Source organism: Cervus elaphus, chromosome 12, assembly GCF_910594005.1.
Source record: "Cervus elaphus chromosome 12, mCerEla1.1, whole genome shotgun sequence".
Taxonomy (NCBI): domain Eukaryota; kingdom Metazoa; phylum Chordata; class Mammalia; order Artiodactyla; family Cervidae; genus Cervus; species Cervus elaphus.
This window is the reverse complement of record NC_057826.1, coordinates 33,386,634-33,405,609: the sequence shown is the minus strand read 5'-3', so window position 1 is coordinate 33,405,609 and position 18,976 is coordinate 33,386,634. Positions and strand designations below refer to the sequence as shown.

Sequence of the window (18,976 nt, the reverse complement as noted above, 5' to 3'; positions counted from 1 at the left end):
GGACACGGGGCAAGAGAGTGCTTGGGTGGCAGGGCAGTGGGGGCTAGTTGGGTCAAGTGCAAGGGATAAGGTAGTGGGACCCTAGAAGATACACAAATCAGGGGAAACATTTCTCAGAAAGTAATTCTGTATCCTCTGAGAGCTCCCACCTTTTCCCAGTTTTTTCTTCACTTTCATTCCTGTCTAAGCCACACTGGATGGGTTCCACTCTTATGGGCCAAAGGATTCCGAGTAGTCTATCAGTGTCGCGTGCTCAGGGTGGTAATTGCATTCTCTAGGGCTCCTTGAGACGATTTGCTCTTCCCTCCTAGAGGACAGGGTTCCCCCCCTTAGGGTACGAGGTACACCTTTTCAGGTGCACGGGAGGTGGCATTTCTCTGGCACACTGCAGCGCCCTGCTCAACTCAGCCTCATCTCTGGGGCTCAGGGACCATTTCCTCGCTTGGGAAGGAATGCAGATTCCCGAACACAGATGCAGTTTTGTAAACAACCCTCCCCACCTGAAGGGCCCAAGTTAAAGGCTCCCTGCGATACTAAACATGTACTTTACTGACATCAGATACTCCTGTTTCAACTTTTTCTTTTTGTCAGTCACCTAACAGTCATTCTGTCACCTGCAGAACGTTCTGCCTGGAAGGGAAGCGGGCCATCTGTTCCCGGTCCACCAGCTGCTGGAGCTGCCCTGCGGTGCACGGGGGTGGGGCTGAAAGGCCGTGGTCATTAGTGCGGGCTAACGATGGCTGGGGTGCACGCCTCCTCCTGGATGACAGACCTAATAAGTATGCATTGAGGGTATTTTCAGCAGTAGATTTAAGACTACTGCAAGTCATTCTTGATTGAGGTTTTATGTCCAGCCTGCATAATGCCTCTCACTTGGAAACGCTTAACTCCATTCATACCCTGCCTTTTTGCTCTGTGTTTAGGATAAGAGTCTCTAGCCTTGTGCTCCCATTCTAATTAGTCCTGGTTTAGCAGAATCCAACCCAAGCAGGCAGTTGTGTGTTTGCCTTCCAGGCTGTTGGTATGGAACGGCTGTTTACTAGTACCAAGCACCTTCTAGGCGCCTTCAAAGCCCACCTTCCCGCCCCCCCTTCAGTCTGTACCTGGCCTTCTTGTGCCTCCTGCTGCAGGGTTGTGGGGCCTCTATCTACCTTCAGAGCTTGTGATGGGTGCGCAAGGAGGGGTTTCTGGAGCGCTTGATTGATGAACTGATTACCTTGAGGAAATCCCGCCCTTTTTGTGCAAGGTCCACAAACACAAAGAAGTGTGCTTCTTGCCAGATCCCCAGAAACTTACAGACTGGGTCCTTGCTGTGGTACGTGAGACTGCATTAGCATTTGGGTGCTTTTATTATAACATGCTCTTGGATAGAATGCAGAATGGACTCTGTCGTTTTGCTCCATAGCTGTTTGTCTAAGGTATGCAGGAGAGCTACTGGAGAGAACAGAGGACTGCACTGTGTGTGTGAGCAATGTATGCTTCTCAACAGGGTTTTGGCATTCTTGAACTATTTCCACATAATAAGCATTCAGTTGTTTGACTCTGTAAACCATTCAGTGAAAGAACTGTATCTAAAGGCCGTGTGTTGAGGTGGACATGACCTGACTTTCCCAGTCGGACTTGCAACCAGTTGGAGATCAGCTAAGAGAACTTGGGGTTTTAACTTAGACCCATGTTTTTCCCCAAGCATCTGCAAATCAGGCCTGCATGCTGGACCTCTCTGAGGCGGTGACTCCCCTCCCCCTGCATCTGGGCTGGTTTTGTGATTTGCTCTGAACCATCTTTGTGACGGAGGTCTGTGACTTTTGGAGGCTGCCTTAAGGGGTGTTCTAGCTTCCGTTTTTGTTCTCTATACTAATCTGCCAGGCTGCTATATAACAAAACACCATAGGCTGGGTGGCTTAAACAGCAGAAACTTACTTGCTCATAGTTCTGCAAGCTGGAAGTCCAAGATAAGGTGTCAGCAGGTTGGGTTTCTCCCGAGGCCTCCCTCCGTGGCTTGCAGATTACTGTCTCTTGCTATGTCCTCATGTGGCTTTTTCTTGTGTGGGTGCCCATCCTTGGTGGCCCTGCCCCTCGTATAAGGACACTGGTCATGTTGGATTAGGGCCCACTTACATGACCTAACTTAACCTTGATTTTAATCTCTTTAAAGGGGCTTCCCCAGTGCCTCAGTGGTAAAAAATCTGCCTGCAGTGCAGGAGACGTGGGTTCGATCCTTGGGTTGGGAAGATCCCCTGGAGAAGGGCATGGCAACCTATTCCAGTGTTGTTGCCCAGAGAATCCCATGGACAACAGAGCCTGGTAGACTCCAGTCCGGGGTCACAGAAAGTTGGACATGACTGAAGCAACTTAGCACGCATGCACACACCTCTTTAAAGACCTTGTCTCCTAACACATTCACATTCTGAAATGTACTGAGGCTGAGGACTTCAACATATAAATTCAGTCTAGAGCACCTTCTTAGAAGGCAGCTGCCATGTGAAGAAGTCTTGACCGCCCTGCTGGAGAGGATGGCCCTGGCAGGATTACAAAAGAGAGAGGCCTGGCCAGCCCCCAGCCACTCCAACCACTCTGCTGAGGCAACTGACCTTGAGTAAAGCCATCTTGGCTCCTTGGGCCCATCAGGCTGCCCAGGCCACACCACATGGAGCAAAGATGCACAATTTCCTTCTCATTCTGCCGAATCAATGAGTTCCAAGTGCTGGCTGTCCTCAGAAGCCGTTGTGTTTGGGGGTGGTTTGTTACACAGCAGTAGACAGCTGAGACACCACAGTATCACACTGGCATGTGGTTCAGTTGTCACATCTGACAGACTAATGGGAATTAATTCACTGAGTTTTTGTTTCCTTCAGGTTATTGATTATTTTAATAAGCACAACTTCAGCCTTTTAGATTGAGTTATTCCAAACATTAAGTACTGTATGGCCTGAAAAGCTTAGCTAACAAAAGCATTTGTGGAATAAGTTTATTATGTGTAAGTCATCTGTGAGTCTCTCTACATTCATTAATCTCCGTAATCAATATTATCTCCTGAAATTCTTTGAGAGCAGGCAGTTGAAGAATGACCCAGCAGAGCTGATAACCATGCTTCTGGAAGATTGGAGCGTAAGCAGCTTTAACCCCAGGACAGCTCATGGATGATGGACTTTCAGGCTTTTAAAGGCCACCCAGAAATGAAATAACAGAACTAACAGAGATTTGAGGAGGTGGGGAGGTCATCTATACTAACATCCTACAGGTGCAGGGCAATGAAGAGTTCATTTGTATGAGTTGTACCTGTGACTGTCAGTGGTACGAAGGAAGTATCGTTCCTGGGTCTCTTTTTCCCCGTGGGTTGTGTGCTGGCCAGGGGGCAAGCAACTTCAGAAGGTGGCCTGGCATGGTGCAGTGTTCTCCCTTCAGAAGCAGACAGTGTGACTGCAGAGCTGCCAGCCATGAACACGGTCCTCAGGATGGAGAGAAAGAACTACAGGCACAGGCTCTGCAAGTGACTGCCTTCCAAGTGAGCAAGCAGCTTGACATAAAAAGAGGAAAAAGGATTCCTGTAGTAGCTGAAATGAATGGAATATCTTAAAATCCCCCCAAATTCTGTTTAAAAAGTTTCAACGTTTGTCATCTGTAATCAGAAGTACTGATAATATAAAATGAAAACTTTTGCATTTAAAATTTATCAACTAAGTGTAAAAGAAATTTAAATAAATGCCCAAATGGTGTATTTTGTAGCTTTTATAATTTTGGTAATGATAACCTATACGCAGGACAGAAGAGGAGACACAGATGTACAGAACAGACTTTTGGACTCTGTGGGAGAAGGCGAGGGTGGGATGTTTCGAGAGAACAGCATCGAAACATGTATATTATCTAGGGTGAAACAGATCACCAGCCCAGGTTGGATGCATGAGACAAGTGCTCGGGCCTGGTGCACTGGGAAGACCCAGAGGGATCCGGTAGAGAGGGAGGTGGGAGGGGGGATCGGGATGGGGAATACATGTAAATCCATGGCTAATTCATATCAATGTATGACAAAAACCACTACAATATTGTAAAGTAATTAGCCTCCAACTAATAAAAATAAGTGGAAAAAAAAAACAAAAAAAAAATTTTGTAGATTGTAAAGTTTAAAACTACACTAAAGGGACTTCCCTGATGGTCCATTGGTTAAGGATCTGCCCAATGTAGGGGCAATCCCTGTGGGTTCAATCCCTGGTAGGGGAACGAAGATCCCACATACAGCCGAGCAACTAAGCCCAAGTGCCACAACTACGGAATCTGTGGACTGCAACGAAAGAGTCCGCATGAAGCAAGGAAGACCCCTAATGCCACAGCTCAGACCTGACGTGGCCAAATAAATAAATACTTAAAAAAAAAAAAAAAAGAAAAACTATACTAAAACTACACTAAAACCTGTACAAATGTATAGGTAGGTATATTTTATTGCACATGTATGGATATATTAAATGTGGAATTCACTGTACATACTATAACTGGGCAGTATCTAAGCGTATGCAGTAAACATTACCCACTCAGTTTGTGTGAGGTGATGCTGTTATGGTTGCTGTTTTGGCGATGCTGATGATCTAACGTTTAGGAACCCACATAAGGAAATGCCCTCCAGGGGCCTGCAACCTAAGGGCGAGACAAATAACTAAGCAGCAAACCACACGTGGTGTCGAGGAGAGATGGATGGAGGGAGCCGTTATTTCAGGTGTGCTGCGTGCCAGATTCTTTTGTGTTTTTCTTAATCAGTCCCAGGAGTTAGATTGCATTATTTGGAAAGTGAGGCTTCTGTTCAGGTAACTCACCTTATCAGTGGCAGGGCACTATTGGAAGGTAGGTTTGTATTACTGTGAAGCCTGATTCTTTCCACAGGGTGAAGGTCAAATGGAATTGCTGGGAATTGCTGGGAGACTGGGGAAAAAATCCTGGAAAAGGCAGCCTTTGAGCAGAGTTTTGAAAGTTGGCCTGGATTTTTATAAAGCTGTAATAGTAACGGTATGGGGTTTAGGAACCTTGAAGGATTTGGCTGGAGATTGAAGTCCTTGGGGAAGGAGATAAAGTATCATCAGTTGGCTGGCATCTTCTCACACTGGGGATACAAGGGGTGATAACAGTGGTCCCTGCCTTCTTGGAGCTTATCATCCATTGGGAAAGAGGAACTTTAAGCAGATTAAGCCTGGGCAGGTGAAATCTTTCTTCTTTTGCCATTGTCTGTGATGACTTAGGCTGACATTTGTATTTTGTTTACAGCTTGGAAAGGGGGTTTCAAGCCCTTCTCCTCTCTGCATTTGCCTGGATTCTCATGTCCCTGTGTGTTGATTTTTTCCCCTTTCTGTCTCTTGATCTTCCTGTTAGTCCTGATTAAGGGGAAGACCCTCCACATTCCCTCCTTTGCCTCTCCGATGGTCCTCAGTCCAACTTGTTACAGCAGCAGCACTGGCTTAGCTAATCTGAAAAGCAAAGGGTCAACAGCAGGCCAGGAAAGGTGTGGTGCCTTTTAATTGCTTATTCTAAGTGTGTTAACTTAGACCAGATGCCAATTAAGACTTTGATGAAACTGTTGACTTAGACCCTTCTGGAAGCTGGTGTGGCTTTATGCTGTTCAGTTTCAACCTTCCTGTGAGGGCAGTTAAGCCTTTTCCATTATAGATGTGAGGTGCACATGACCCCGGATTTCTAAAAAAAATATCCTTAACAAATAGACATCCTAAGATATCAGATGGTAAAATACTGAAGGACAAATATAGCCTCTTGATGAGCAGTGTTAGATGTTGTATGGGTGAAAAGCAGAGACTTGGACGCTCTGCAGGGAAGTAATTAAATCAGGAGGTTCTGATAATGTAATAAACTACACAAGGGCGAAACTTGAGTGGTTTACACACTAGAATGCCCTTCGATTGAATTATTGTCTTATAATAGTTGCCTGCCCATGTACTACTGTTTTAAATATTAAACAATAGCACAACTCATGTTTTCCCCAGAGGGGAGAGAAGAGACACAAATCTTCATCACCTTAATAATTTGTGTGTCCTCCTCCTACCCACCACCTTCACCTCCCATGACTGTCAAAGCTCCTGTTTTGGGTTTACTAGTTGAGAAATCCTGTCCCTGATGATTAAGCATACAGCCTCCATGTTGGATAAGAAATAGCACTGCTCCTCTGAGTATGCTGGGAAAGTTCAGCCAGGGTGGTGAGCCTGCTGGCTTCTTTAGCTACGAGGGGACCCTCTGGAGGAGAAGTTCTCCCCTTCACCCTATCTTCAGGGGCGGCTCGGTGGAGTGGCTTTTCTCTCTATAGGGAGTATGGGGGTCCCAGCAGGGCTTTCCCTTTCCTGCCGTCTCTCAGCTGCTGTACCATCTTCTGACCGCAGGAGGCAGCACTCCAGGTCCCTTGCGCAGTGTGAGATGCCTGTTAGGGAGCCCCGGTCCCTGCGGCCAGCCCGGTGCTGAGTTGCCTGAGCCCTCAGAGGAGGTGATGTCACCACCCTTGGAGAAATGGGGAAGCAGAGATGCCTGGAGATTGAGCTTCACCTAGGATCCTGCACAGTTATTAACAGTAAAGGATTGGAAGCTCAGGAATTTGAATCCGGGTCTCAGATTCTAAGGCTTGCCCATATTGGACTTCTCAAAGCCTGTACATCTTATGTCATTATTGGTAGTACCTTTTGTTTACGATCTGAAGGGTGGAATGCTTCACGTTTGGCATTAGATTCTGAAGTTGTGATTATGACAGTAGAAAGGCAGGCGATTTCCCTCTGGACCAGCCGGGCTGGGGTACACAATGGTATGGGCGACAGCTCCGTGGGGAGCCGGCCCCTCCTCACAGTGATGGCTTGTCCTCTTACACTTGCCTTTATGTTCCTCTCCTTCAGGGCCATGAAAGGGTCAGAGGATGCCTGCCCCTGTTTTTCCTGTTGCCTCCGTTCAGATTAGATTCAGACAATAGAGCTTGCATTCCCTCAGGAGAAAGGCTCTCCTGTGGCCCTTTACTCAGCTGAAATGCATCTTTCTCTGATCTAATTGGGTTTTTAAAAAATGCACTTGACTACTCACCATGTTAGCTACCATAAGTCACGTACTCTTCAATTTCGCTTGTGTACTTATTTCACCCCAATTTCTCCCAGGGTTAAACCAGTTTTAAGTTTGTGTCCAATTCCTGTAACTTTTAGAGGTTAACACTAATTATTAATACTAATCATTTAGCTTTTCTCCACTGATGAATTTGTAAATGGATTTTTTTTTGAGGCAGACTATTTATATTCAGGTAATATGGAATTAATTTTAAAAAGCTGTATGTTGAAAAGATGTATAGAGAATATTAATGACAATTTTGGAAGAAGGAAGACAAATCATCATGATGCTAATGTTATTTTCACTTTTTGCACATTCACTTGTAATATTGTCTCTGCACAAGAATATTTTATGTACTTCATTTTATACATGGTTTATGGGCTGTTTTTTGAAGTGTTAACTGACGCTGATTTTAAGAGAATTTTATTAATGTTAGAAAGACATTTAAAGTAAGCCAAATGTATATATTTTTAAAAAGAGTAGATATTGATTAACAGATTATCTAACACAAGTTCTGCTTTTTTTTTTTTTTGAGGTGGGTTTGCAGAATCAGAATTGCCCTGTGATTTCTAAGGTCTCTGTTCTAACAGGATATGTGGGACTAGGAGAATTATTCAGGGTTATTATAGCCACTGTTTGAAGGCTTTAAAAGATCTCTGAAAGGTTAATGTGTATGCTAAAGGCATGATTTCTGAAAATGTTTTTTAGGTACTTAAAGAAAAGGACCCTTTGAAGAATACTGAATTCTACACAAGAAACATCCAGTCAAGCCCAAGATAACATACTTCCTTGCCCTTGGGGCCTACTTTCTGAGCCCCATTTTGCCGCCCCCCCCCCCCCCCCATTATGTGTTCATGGAGAAGGAAATGGTTCTTGCCTAGAGAATTTCATGGACAGAGGAGCCTGGTGGGCTACAGTCCATCGAATTGCAAAGTCAGACACGACTGAGTGACTAACACTAACTTCTAACTATGTGTTCATAGAACTTTCTTTCTCCTCTTTTCTCAATTGCTTTCACACACATGGTTCTCTCTGCTTGCTGCATCCTGCTCACTTGCTAAGATTGAGCTCAGCTGTTATCTCCAGCAAGATGCCCTTCCTGACTCCTCCTCCCTTTTCCTCCAGGCTAGAGCAGTTATTTCTCAAGAGCTCTCTGTGCCTTGTAAACATCCTTCCTTATGGATCCTGGACAGGGTAGGGCTGGGGTCTCCCTCTTCTGTGCTCTGTCCCCGTGTTCTGCTACAGCCTGGCACTGGACGGTCAAGAATATGGATGAGTAAGTGTGGCTCTGGAAATGTGAGCTTTTAATGCGGATGGTCTCTTCCCCCATTTCTTCGCTCCCTGATCCGGCTTTCAAGAATGATTGTTTACTTTTCAGTAGGTATTTCATGCATTTGTGTTTAATTAGCTTCCTAAAAGTATTCTCCTGTTTGCATCTTCCAAGGTTATTGAAGAGTTCTTCAGTACATGAACAGGGTGAACACTCATTAGCAATTGCTTAGCCCTGAAATGATGGTGGATTTAAAATTTTCGTTTTACACTTAAAGATAAGGGGTTAAAGTGACTGAGTACAGAGATGTGGTCTGAAGCTGACAGGAATTTCAGCTTTCAGCTTTAACTGTAGTATTAAAAATCTCCTGAGAAAAGTCAGTAGATCCAAACACAATTCGATGGTGATAAACCTTTTTTTTTTTAACTTAAAATTAGTTGCTCTGGTTTCTTATCTTTCCACTCTGAAGTCACAGATAAATATTCTTTCCATTATTTCTTCACTGATATTTATCACAGCTGGTTTTTGTGTTTGCATGCTGGTTGGGTTTGTGTATTTTCGCACTCTATATCTCTTCCTTTCCAACTCTTTTCTTTTGATTTTTAGAGAGCTTCATGCTTAGATGTATGTGTTTGCTGTTCAGCCAGTTTCCCAATTGGTGTTCTTTTTTCATCTCCCTACAAACATCCTTGCTGTTTGTTGACTTTTCCTCCATTCTGCCACGTTGAGTACAGCTCCTTATATATTTGAAGCAAGACAGCTGGGGTGCTCTGGAAATAAACTTGAGTTTATTTTTTCATTCCTTTTCTTTGTTTATTTAAAAAAAAAATCATTATCACGAGGAACCGGCAATCTTGTCATTAAATTCTGTTTCTTTTGCTGGAGAGAGTTGTGTAGAGCAGGGGGTACAAGCCATCTTTCTTCCCTGGTTTTCTTTTATTCTGCCCCCATCCCACTCCAGTTTCCCACCCTGCCTGCTGTTTAGAAGTTCGAATTCTCCAATGAATATTTGTCTCCTTTCTCCGTTCCAACTCCAGTTCTTAGCAGGACCATAATAGATAATGAAATGTCTAAAATTCAGGTTATTCATGAGATTTATAACAAAGAGGGAAATGCGGTGATATTTTTTAAAAATTACCTACCCGTTGGAGAGCAGCGTGGTGGTATACATTATTATCATCTGTATTAAGAACATTCTTTGTGGTACCTCTGCAACCCCTAAGCTATATTTCGAGTATCAAACGTACACAAGCAGTGTGCTGACTCATGACTTACCAGCAAGGAGAAAGGAAATGGTCTGCTTCTCAGCGTGTGCACAGATCTTTGGCAGTAAGCTGCAGTCCGAATGATTTGTGAATTGTGGTTCTATAAAGAGGCTTAATGAATTTGTTCATTTAGTTTTGATTGGGTTAGAACAAGAGACTGTATTATGGTATTTGGCTGATTATTTTTGCCTTGTTGATTTTCTTTCTGGTGTATTATCTGGCACCTGCTGCCAATAAAACTATGATCTAGAAATTGCACGTGTTCTCTCAGAATGAGAAATGATGTTTAGGGCCAGTAGCTCAGTGGTTTTTGGTGAAATGCTGGCTGATGAGTCAGTTTATTACTGAAGATCTGTCTCAAGTGCAGTTTCTCCAAGAGCTGACATTTTGGCTTTATGTTATAAATATATTAGCTATACATGGTGACTATTATTAAGTTGAAAACAGCCTTTATTTTTCTGATAGGATATATTTCAAAAGTTGGAACTCTTGTCACTTCTGTACCAGAAGTAATTGGGTTAAAAAACGACTAACAATATGCTGCATTTTCTGCTTATTAAGTAACTTTAACCGTGTAACCTCAGTCTTACCCAGTAACAGAGCTCAGTGAAGTAGAATGCTTCAGGAGTGGCACACGTAAGGACCGTTGAAGTTTTACATTAACTGATGATTAAGCAGAAGTCCCTGTAGAGGAAATTTTTAAAAAGTGATATCTAACTCACATGTATAACATAGTTGTTTGCATTGTACAACAGGATGATTTGATATTTGTATATATTGTGAAAGGATCACTGTGGTAAATCTAGTTCACGTTCATCACTATACATACATTTTTTTTTTTCTTGTGATGAGGACATTTAAGATTTGTAGAAGAAAAAAAAATAAAACACTCCAATTCATGATGATGCTATTTCAAATCCAATATGAGTCTGCTTGAGTCTGTCTTTGATGAGTTAGGCTTGCCTTGTTGATCCTTCTTAACATTAGCAATCATTGAATACACTGTAAATTTAAAAGGCAGAAAACTGGAACTCAAGGGAATCCTCTGCAGTGCTTCTCAAACATTTTGTAAGTTAGATTTTTAAAATAAAAATAATTTTAAAGGTAACTGAACTCTCTATAAGACCCGACTGTAGGGATGGCATTTCTGTTGGCCAAGGGCTTCATTGGTGCCCTTACATTCTGCATATTTGGGTTTTCCAGCGTCTCCCAGGAGGTGGGGTGGAGTGTTGAGGTCTTCAGCTTCTTTGATCAGAACCCTCAGGTTCTGGATTTAGATCGTGTGGCAAGAAAATAAACACATTTGCTTCTGTAGAGCGTATAATTTAGAAGCATCACTACTAACTGCCAGATTACATTTTTAACCTTTTAAACTAAACTGGTGGTTTCACTTAATCTGTTGGGTTGTTGAAGATGAGATTAAATCTGGGTTTCAACTGAGGAGGACTGGGACCAGAAAGGAAAGCTCGAGATATCATATGTGATAGATCATTCTCCAGGGCTGTTCAGTTAGAGGGATGCCTTTTGTTTAAACAAGAATAAAAATAATAGTTGAGTACTCTAGCTCACTGACCTTGGTGATTGTGACATCCTTTGATGTAATTATTGAGTGCCAAGTGTTTTTAATTGATGGATAAGCTTGGAATTTGTATGGGATGCCTGCCAGTGGTCTCACGCTGCAGGTGAGAAGGTACGCTGAAGGTACTTTCTTTTTCTCTTCCCTTTCCTCCCCACCTCCCCCTCTTTTCATAGGTGTGCACTCTGAGATCATTCCTTTCCAGGGAGACCTTGGCAGTTTGCCTTTGGCAGCTTCCTCTAGGAGTCTCCAGTGAAGAGCTCGCCAGTGTAGTTAGTCTGTGTTCCAGCTCCCCCTTGAAAAGCCATTTTGCATTTCCCTACCCTGTGGGTGGAGGTGATGATGGTTTTGTGGGGCTGGTCCTACATCTGCTGGGAAGGTTTGGTTGGGTGATAACAAAGTGAATTTCCCCCACCCAGTGAAAACTGATTTTCATCTACTACTTACTGCAGGGGAGATGCGGGCATCAAGTTTACAGCCAGGAGCCTAAGATGGGGTCTAAGGTGATCTGGAAGATCACCTCTTCCGGAAGGTGATTTATGGCTTTCATTAGCCTAAGAATCCCACCATAACTTTTCTTTCCTTGGGAGAGGCTGTTGACTGTGCATAATAAGATGGTTTTCTCAGGTGAAATTTGAGAAATTTCTTTTCAGTCATTGGACTGAGTAATAAAGAGAAAAAAGAGCAGTTTGAGCTGTGTAACAAGTAATTGCTTTGTATCTGAATTAGCGTGAAGAAAAAGAATGAAAATCTAAGCTGCCTGAAGCTTAGGGAACCATTGGATCCTGTTCTGTGGCCAAGATAGCACCCTTTCCCCCAGGTTCGCTGTCTCCTTGTCACCTCCAGAATATTGTGATCTGAGTGTGTTAGGGTTGATTCTTCCGCTGAAGATGATGTACACGTGTAGAAAAGATGGTTTTGTGCTTGTTTTCTTTCCCAGGGTATTTAGCAGGATTGTTCGTGTGTGAAAAACCGCTGCTCACCTTCCTGTGTGATCTTTAACTTTACCATCGGTTGTTTAAAAGTCACAGTTGTCCGTGTAATCAGATTTGAGACTGGTGGTTTGGATTTAAGATCTTAAACTGTTCCGAGTTTAAGTTGCCAAGATGCTTTATTTAGGGACGTAAACACAGATTCATCTTTGCAGAAGAGTTCAGAAACCTGTAAGAGGGATGATTGGATCAATCTCGTGGCAATGTTACGTGATTGCAGACATTTCAATTTGAAGCGAGGGCCAGCTGATCTGCTCTGGGCTGCAGTTCCTCCCCGACATCACTTCCTTACCTCTCTGGATTCTGCGGGGGCCCAGGATGTCTGGAGGAGGGTGCTCCCTGGGCTCCGTTCTCTGCTCTCAAGGCTTCCAATGGATACGGCCTGCCCCCCTCCCCCAGCACCCTGTGTCTGTTCTGTGCTCATCAGAGCATCACAATGCTCAGAAAATTGCTTTCTCCATGAACTGGCTGTTTTTGTTTACAGTAGTCATTTTTCATGAGTAGGTAAAAGTAAGTTCAGGAGCATTCTTTGAAAATGGTACATGTAGTTAGCAGAAAGTGCTGAAACCCCAAACTGTATTTTACACAAAGCATCTTCTGTTCAGAGTTTTAGTTCTACCGTGGAATTAGCAAAGCATCTTTCAGAATTTGAACTTATCTTCTCTTTGGGATTCCCTATAACTTTTCAATCAAATCAAAGTATAGGTGGTTCTGAGATTTTTTGGGTTTTTTTTGTCTTTCAAAGACTGAAAAATATTCACGAATTATTATTTGTCTACAGTAAAAGATGGAAATGGCAACTATTTTACAGAAATATTGTATAATAGCATATTTACAAATTTCCAAAGTCAGAGCTTTGCAAATTCCAACTCGTAAAATGATCTATTTGGCACATTTAAGAAAAAGTGGAGTCTTATTGTCAGAGATGTGTGAACAATGACGAAGTATTAAAGTTGTAAAGATTTGATCCATCAAGTTAAAACAGTATTCATTTTATTCCCAACTGTATTTGACTTGTGGCATAATGAAAAGATGCGGTGAGCGAATTGTTTTCAATATCTTGTAAATCTAGTAATGTCTGTTTTTCATGCACACAACTTGTTTGAAGTCTCAATAGCATGATTATGGAAATACTCAGTTCATGTTGAAACAATTATTTCTCCTGTGTTATTGGTGTGTTTGTTTTCTCAGGTGCCTTTTCCCAGCCGGGCTTTCTCTTCTTTCCTGCTGACAAAATTGATAAACATGTAGGGAGGCTGTGGGAAAGAATGGGGGTTATAAGGGTTTCTAGCTGGTCCGGCCGACAGGAGCTGGAGGGATTTTCAGGATGTAGGCAACACAGTTGCAGGGACAGCTGGGTGGAGGTGGACTCATTGGATAAGCCACAGAATCCCTAATTACCTAAGTGTAGGCCTGGCTTCTCAGATACCCTGCATCATAGGGCAGAACCTACCCAATCCTTGGCCTTGGTGTGGTGCTGGCCGGGGGAGGGGCAGAAAGCGAGGCAGGGCTTGTGAGGTTGAACAGAATGGGATTGAAAAATACTGGGTTTTCTCTGTATTTGGCGGTTTCAAGATTTAATTGTCTTAGACTGGTTATGAAACAGTAATGTTTTGTGTATGCAGTTGCTTATTTACTAAGCAGAGTGTAAGCAGAGTAAACTGTCGTTTTTGGTTTATTGCTATAATATCGTTTCTTGAACCAATTCCTTTTTCCTGCTCTGTTCCTCCTCTTCCAATTGTTTACTTTCCTGCTTTCCTTTCCTTTGGGTTCCTTTGTATTTTGGTCTGTGTTTTACATCTTAGGTTGACTTTTGAGTCAAGTGCCCAAGGGCCTTTTTCACTTTGAGTGAAGTGCCCAAGGGCCTGTTTTTGGGTTTCTGCTTGCCTTGTTGTGGTTCTTCCATGTTGCAAGGTTGTTTTTTTTTTTTAAGTTAAGTTTCTAAAAATATAATTCTGGTAACCAGGGAGATTCCCCTAGCACAGATGAAAAACAGAAAAGCTGGGGCCAGGAGAAGCCCTGACAGTAATCACATTGCACACTCCTCCCATTTGATTAGCCAGCTTTCTAGTTGGTAAATCAAGCTCCTGCCTTTAGAGAGGGTAGTGCCCACCAACTTCCCTATTAAAAAGGAGAGGTGGGATTTTAGTATTTGAAGCCTGTTATTGGTGAGGCATGTCACTGCTGCTTAAATTTGCTTTCATCAGAAATGAGTAATTGTCTGAAAAAGAATCTTTCTTCCTCCCCCTCTTCTCTCATTTCTTCCTTGTTGACATCTTAGTGTGCATCTGTGAAACAAAGATGCAGCCCTGTTGGTTATGACTGAGTTGTGCGTCAAGCGTGTCGTTCAGAGCAGGTCTCTTCCACCTACAGATCTAAGTTGATTATGCTTATATCTTAAAAGTTTGTAATTTTACAGAACTGATGCAGCTTTCCCATTAATATCTTTAGGATTTGTAAAGAATAGGTAATAACAACCTCTTCCTCCCAAGTACAAACAAATACACTCTTTCCAATCCTGAGTACCTATTTTAAATGATTTAAAATGATACTAGTGGTTGCTTAAAATGAATCATTTGAATATATTCTTGTTATGTGCAAATTAATCAAACTTTTTTAAAGTAGCAAAAGCAGGAGTCAATATAACAGTAATGGATCCTTAATTTGTATTTTACTTTTACGGTGAAGGCTAAAAAAAAAAAAGAGCATTAATTTTAAGTGAGTCTTTAAAAATGACTCCTTCTTTGGGAAGAAGTTACTTTTGAAAGTTTCTGGGTAAAGGCTGCTACTCTAAAGGGTTATGTGCAGAGGCCACACAGCCCTCAGCAAGACCCCAACCTTCTTTGTTGTTGTTCAGTTGCCAAGTTGTGTCTGACTCTTTGTGACCCCATGAACTGCAGGACCCCAGGCTTCCCTCTCCTTCACCATCTCCCGGTGTCTGCTCAAACTCATGTCCATTGAGTCAGTGATGCCATCTAACCATCTCATCCTCTGTTGTCCCCTTCTCCTCCTGTCTTCAGTCTTTCCCAACATCAGGGTCTTCTCCAATGAGTCTGATCTTTGCATCAGGTGGCCAAAGTATTGGAGCTTCAGCATCAGTCCTTCCAATGAATATTCAGGGTTGATTTCCTTTAGGATTGACTGGTTTGATCTCCTTGCAGTCCAAGGAACTCTCAAGCGTCTTCTCCAGCACAGCAGTTCAAAAGCATCAATTCTTCAGTGCTCAGCCTTCATAGTCCAACTCTCACATCTGTACATGACTACAGGAAAAACCAGTATAGCTTTGGCTATACAGACCTTTGTCAGCAAAGTGATGTCTCTGCTTTTTCATATGCTGTCTAGGTTGGTCATAACTTTTTTTCCAAGGAGCAAATGTCTTTTAATTTCATGGCTGCAGTCACTGTCTGCAGTGATTTTGGATTCTAAGAAAATAAAGTCTGTCATTGTTTTCATTTTTTTCCCCATCTATTTGCCTTGAAGTGATGGGACTGGATGCCATGATCTTAGTTTTTTGAATGTTGAGTTTTAAGCCAGCTTTTTCACTCTCCTCTTTCACTTTCATCAAGAGGCTCTTTAGTTCCTCTTTGCTTTCTGCCATAAGGGTGGTATCATCTGCATATCTGAGATTGTTAATATTTCTCCCGGCAGTCTTGATTCCAGCTTGGAATTCATCCAGCCCAGCATTTCGCATGATGTACTCTGCATATAACTTAAATAAGTAGGGTGAAAATATACAGCCTTGACATACTCCTTTCCCACTTGGAACCAGTCTGTTATTCCATGACCAGTTCTAACTGTAGCATCTTGACCTGCATACAGATTTCTCAGGAGGCAGGCCAGGTGATCTGGTATTTCCCTCTATTTAAGAATTTTCCACAGTTTGTTATGATCCATACAGTAAAAGACTTTTAGCATAGTCAGTGAAGCAGAAGTAGATTTTTTTTCCTGGAACTCTCTTGCTTTTTCTATGTTCCAACGAATGTTGGGAATTTGATCTTCTGGTTCCTCTGCCTTTTCTAAATCTAGCTTGTACATCTGGAAGTTCTTGGTTCACGTACTTCAAAAAGCCTAGCTTGAAGGATTTTGAGCATTACCTTGCTAGCATGTGAAATGAGCACACAATTGTGTGGTAGTTTGAACATTATTTGGCTTTCCCCTTCTTTGATATTGAAATGAAAACTGACCTTTTCCAGTCCTATGGCCACTGCTGAGTTTTCCATATTTACTGGCATATTGAGTGTAGCACTTTAACAGCATCATCTTTTAGGATTTGAAATAGCTCATCTGGAACTCTTTCACCTCCACTACCTTTGTTCATAGTGATGCTTCCTAAGGCCCACTTCACACTCCCGGATGCCAAGGACAAAGGAGAAGCCAACCCTCTTTAGGAGGGTCTGTCAAGCCCTCCCCATGGAATTAGCAGGAAAAGAGAGTGTTGAAGGCTTAAAGTTATTTTTAGTTTTTAACTTTATGCTGAGGACTCAGTGTTTTCAGTTTGAAATTTTGGTTCCACCATAAGACAGGGAAAAATTGATGATATGCACGCACTAGAGCCGATAGGGTCTGTGGACGAGTTAGGAGCTGACTTTTCAGGAGATGCTGGTTTTTCTGCGGGCAAGGGAGCAAGGCCAGCAGAATGTGCAGATGCAGGGAACTTGGAGGATTGCTGGCCAGAGCTTGTGGGAGTTGACACAGCAGCTGAGTGTTTATTTCTATCCTCATTACTCTTGTAGTTTGTCTAGTTGTCCTGTCACCCAAAGAGAGTGTTCATTCAATAATAAAAGAACAGTAGTCTTGTCTGGTTGGTTGGAACCCAAGAGGCTGGCGGCAAAGCTTGGACCGTCAGGCTGTGATGGCCGGTGCCCAGTTCTGAATTGTTTCTTTGTAAACCTGGAGTTCCCATGGATGAGATAAAGGTATAATTTGTTTTTTGTTTATTTTGTTTTCTTTTAGTTTTGAGATAGAGTTGGCGTACAGCACTGTGTATGCTTAAGGTGTATAGCATAGTCCCTTGACTTATATTCCTTGCAAAATGATTGCTACAGTGAGTTTAGTTACCATCCATCATTTGTATGAAAGTGTAACTTGTTTTAGTCAATTTAAGACAAAGTGATGTGATTCAAAAACTAAAATGTTTAACACTCTTCAGGTGTTACTATGTCTCCTGTGTGTCTAGGTCTGGAAAATTAAATGCAGCATAAATGTTGTCAGACCAGAATCTCTCATGAACCTTCAGGACCCTTACCTCGGGAGCTTCTGTGGAGGACGGGCTGGCAAATACACACCTACTCCTCTTTTGTCTGCTAAGATTTTTCTGGTGGAATTTGTCTCCCAGCTCTTAGGAGGTGATCTGTTTCATGGGCCGTATTCATGGATTTGATGCATTTGATTACAAGGAAAGTGCCTGTACAAAGGCTTGGGCTTAAACAAATGAGCAGTGTATTGTTTGCAGTCACACAGTGCAGTATCAGCGTGTTGCGATCTTTTCCAGTTCTGGAGAGTTCTTTCATGAACAGTGATCTCTAATTTACTGAGACTTGAACCCGCCCATCCCTCTTTAGTGACCTTTGAAATAAAACGTAGCTGTGAGCCCATAGCAGAATTTCACATACTGACAGTGGTCTCTCTTCAGCCTTTTATATTTTTGCTCATCCTCTTAAACTCAGGTTTTCTTGAAGTAAATAAACAATGAATATATTATCCATTTAAAAATCTGTGGTATAAAATTGGAACATGCCACATCTTGAATGTGATACCCTCTGATGGGTCTTTGTGTCCCCACTGAGCTGAGACCCTGTGGGGCTCACACTGGGAATCTGCTCCGCTGACCAGTGACTGTCCTCCGGTGCTCACAGCCGAGTGTCAGAATTAGGGACTTTGTGCTTAGAAGTGAGAGCTTTCCCGCTAACTCTTGGAGTCTGTTTCATTTAGAGCCATTTCTTCCCAAATGCGAAAAGGAAATCATTTCCTGTCCTGTCATTTCCCTGAACGCTATTCTTGGAAGAAAGGGTTACTAGAGGAAATCTCAAGGTTACTAGAAATCTGCAGTCCCAGCAGTGGCAAATTGACATAGCTTCTCATTTCTTTTTTTTCTTTTTAACAAATAATTGCCTTTTCTTAAGGAAGCTGCCACGTGTTTGTCATTGAAGATGTGGAAAATACAGAAACGTATGAAAGGGGAAATCAAATGCTCACAGGTCCCAGCATGTGGAGGGGACAGCTGCTGCCGTGTTCCCTGGCCATCCCCAGGTCCCACCTGCTCCCCTGCCCGGCGGCACGCTCCCTCAGCACGTGCAGAACCAACTAGAATCGGATCCTGTCCTGGGTCTGCCTGTGCTTCTCAGTGGCTCCCGAGGCCCTGGCGGTCTGGCGTATGCTTCTGTGTTCTCCTTTCCTCCCCCCTCAGTCTCTGTCACAGCATTTGTGTCCTGTTATAGACCATCTTTATGGACCACTTCCTACTTTGTATTTTATATTGTTTATTTGGGTTTGGTCTGTCTCTCACAGTGGAATGTGAGCTCTGTGAAGCATGAGGGCCATGTCACCGTAGTATCCCTAGGGCTGGCAAGTGCCTGGAATATTGTGGGGGCTTAGAAATTGATGATGCAATGAGTGAATGAATGAATATACACAATTATATATACACCTTTGTCCTTTACAAAATTCTGTTTGTTTCTTTTCCCCCCCATATTAGTAGTTTCTTTTCATTTTAAGTGAAGAACACGAGATTACAATGGCATACTTTTTTTTTAAAGGCACTAAAGATTAGTATTTTTAGTAAAAAATAGGAGTATATAGTCTT

The 18,976-nt window shown here is 42.7% G+C and overlaps 1 protein-coding gene across 4 annotated transcripts in view; it reads left to right on the top strand.

The window, feature by feature from the left end:
- Positions 1 to 18,976, top strand: part of PELI2 (pellino E3 ubiquitin protein ligase family member 2) — a 202,226-nt gene that overhangs the window by 8,296 nt on the left and 174,954 nt on the right. Inside the window, exon 1 of one of the 4 annotated variants that reach the window (XM_043918932.1) lies at positions 7,937 to 8,347. The exons of 2 other annotated variants lie outside the window; for them this stretch is intronic. In XM_043918932.1, the coding sequence (XP_043774867.1) occupies positions 8,250 to 8,347 (98 nt within the window). In that variant the 5' untranslated portion in view covers positions 7,937 to 8,249. Of the gene's footprint in view, positions 1 to 7,936; positions 8,348 to 18,976 lie in introns of those variants that run through there. One more of the 4 variants, XM_043918929.1, reaches the window with a different exon arrangement.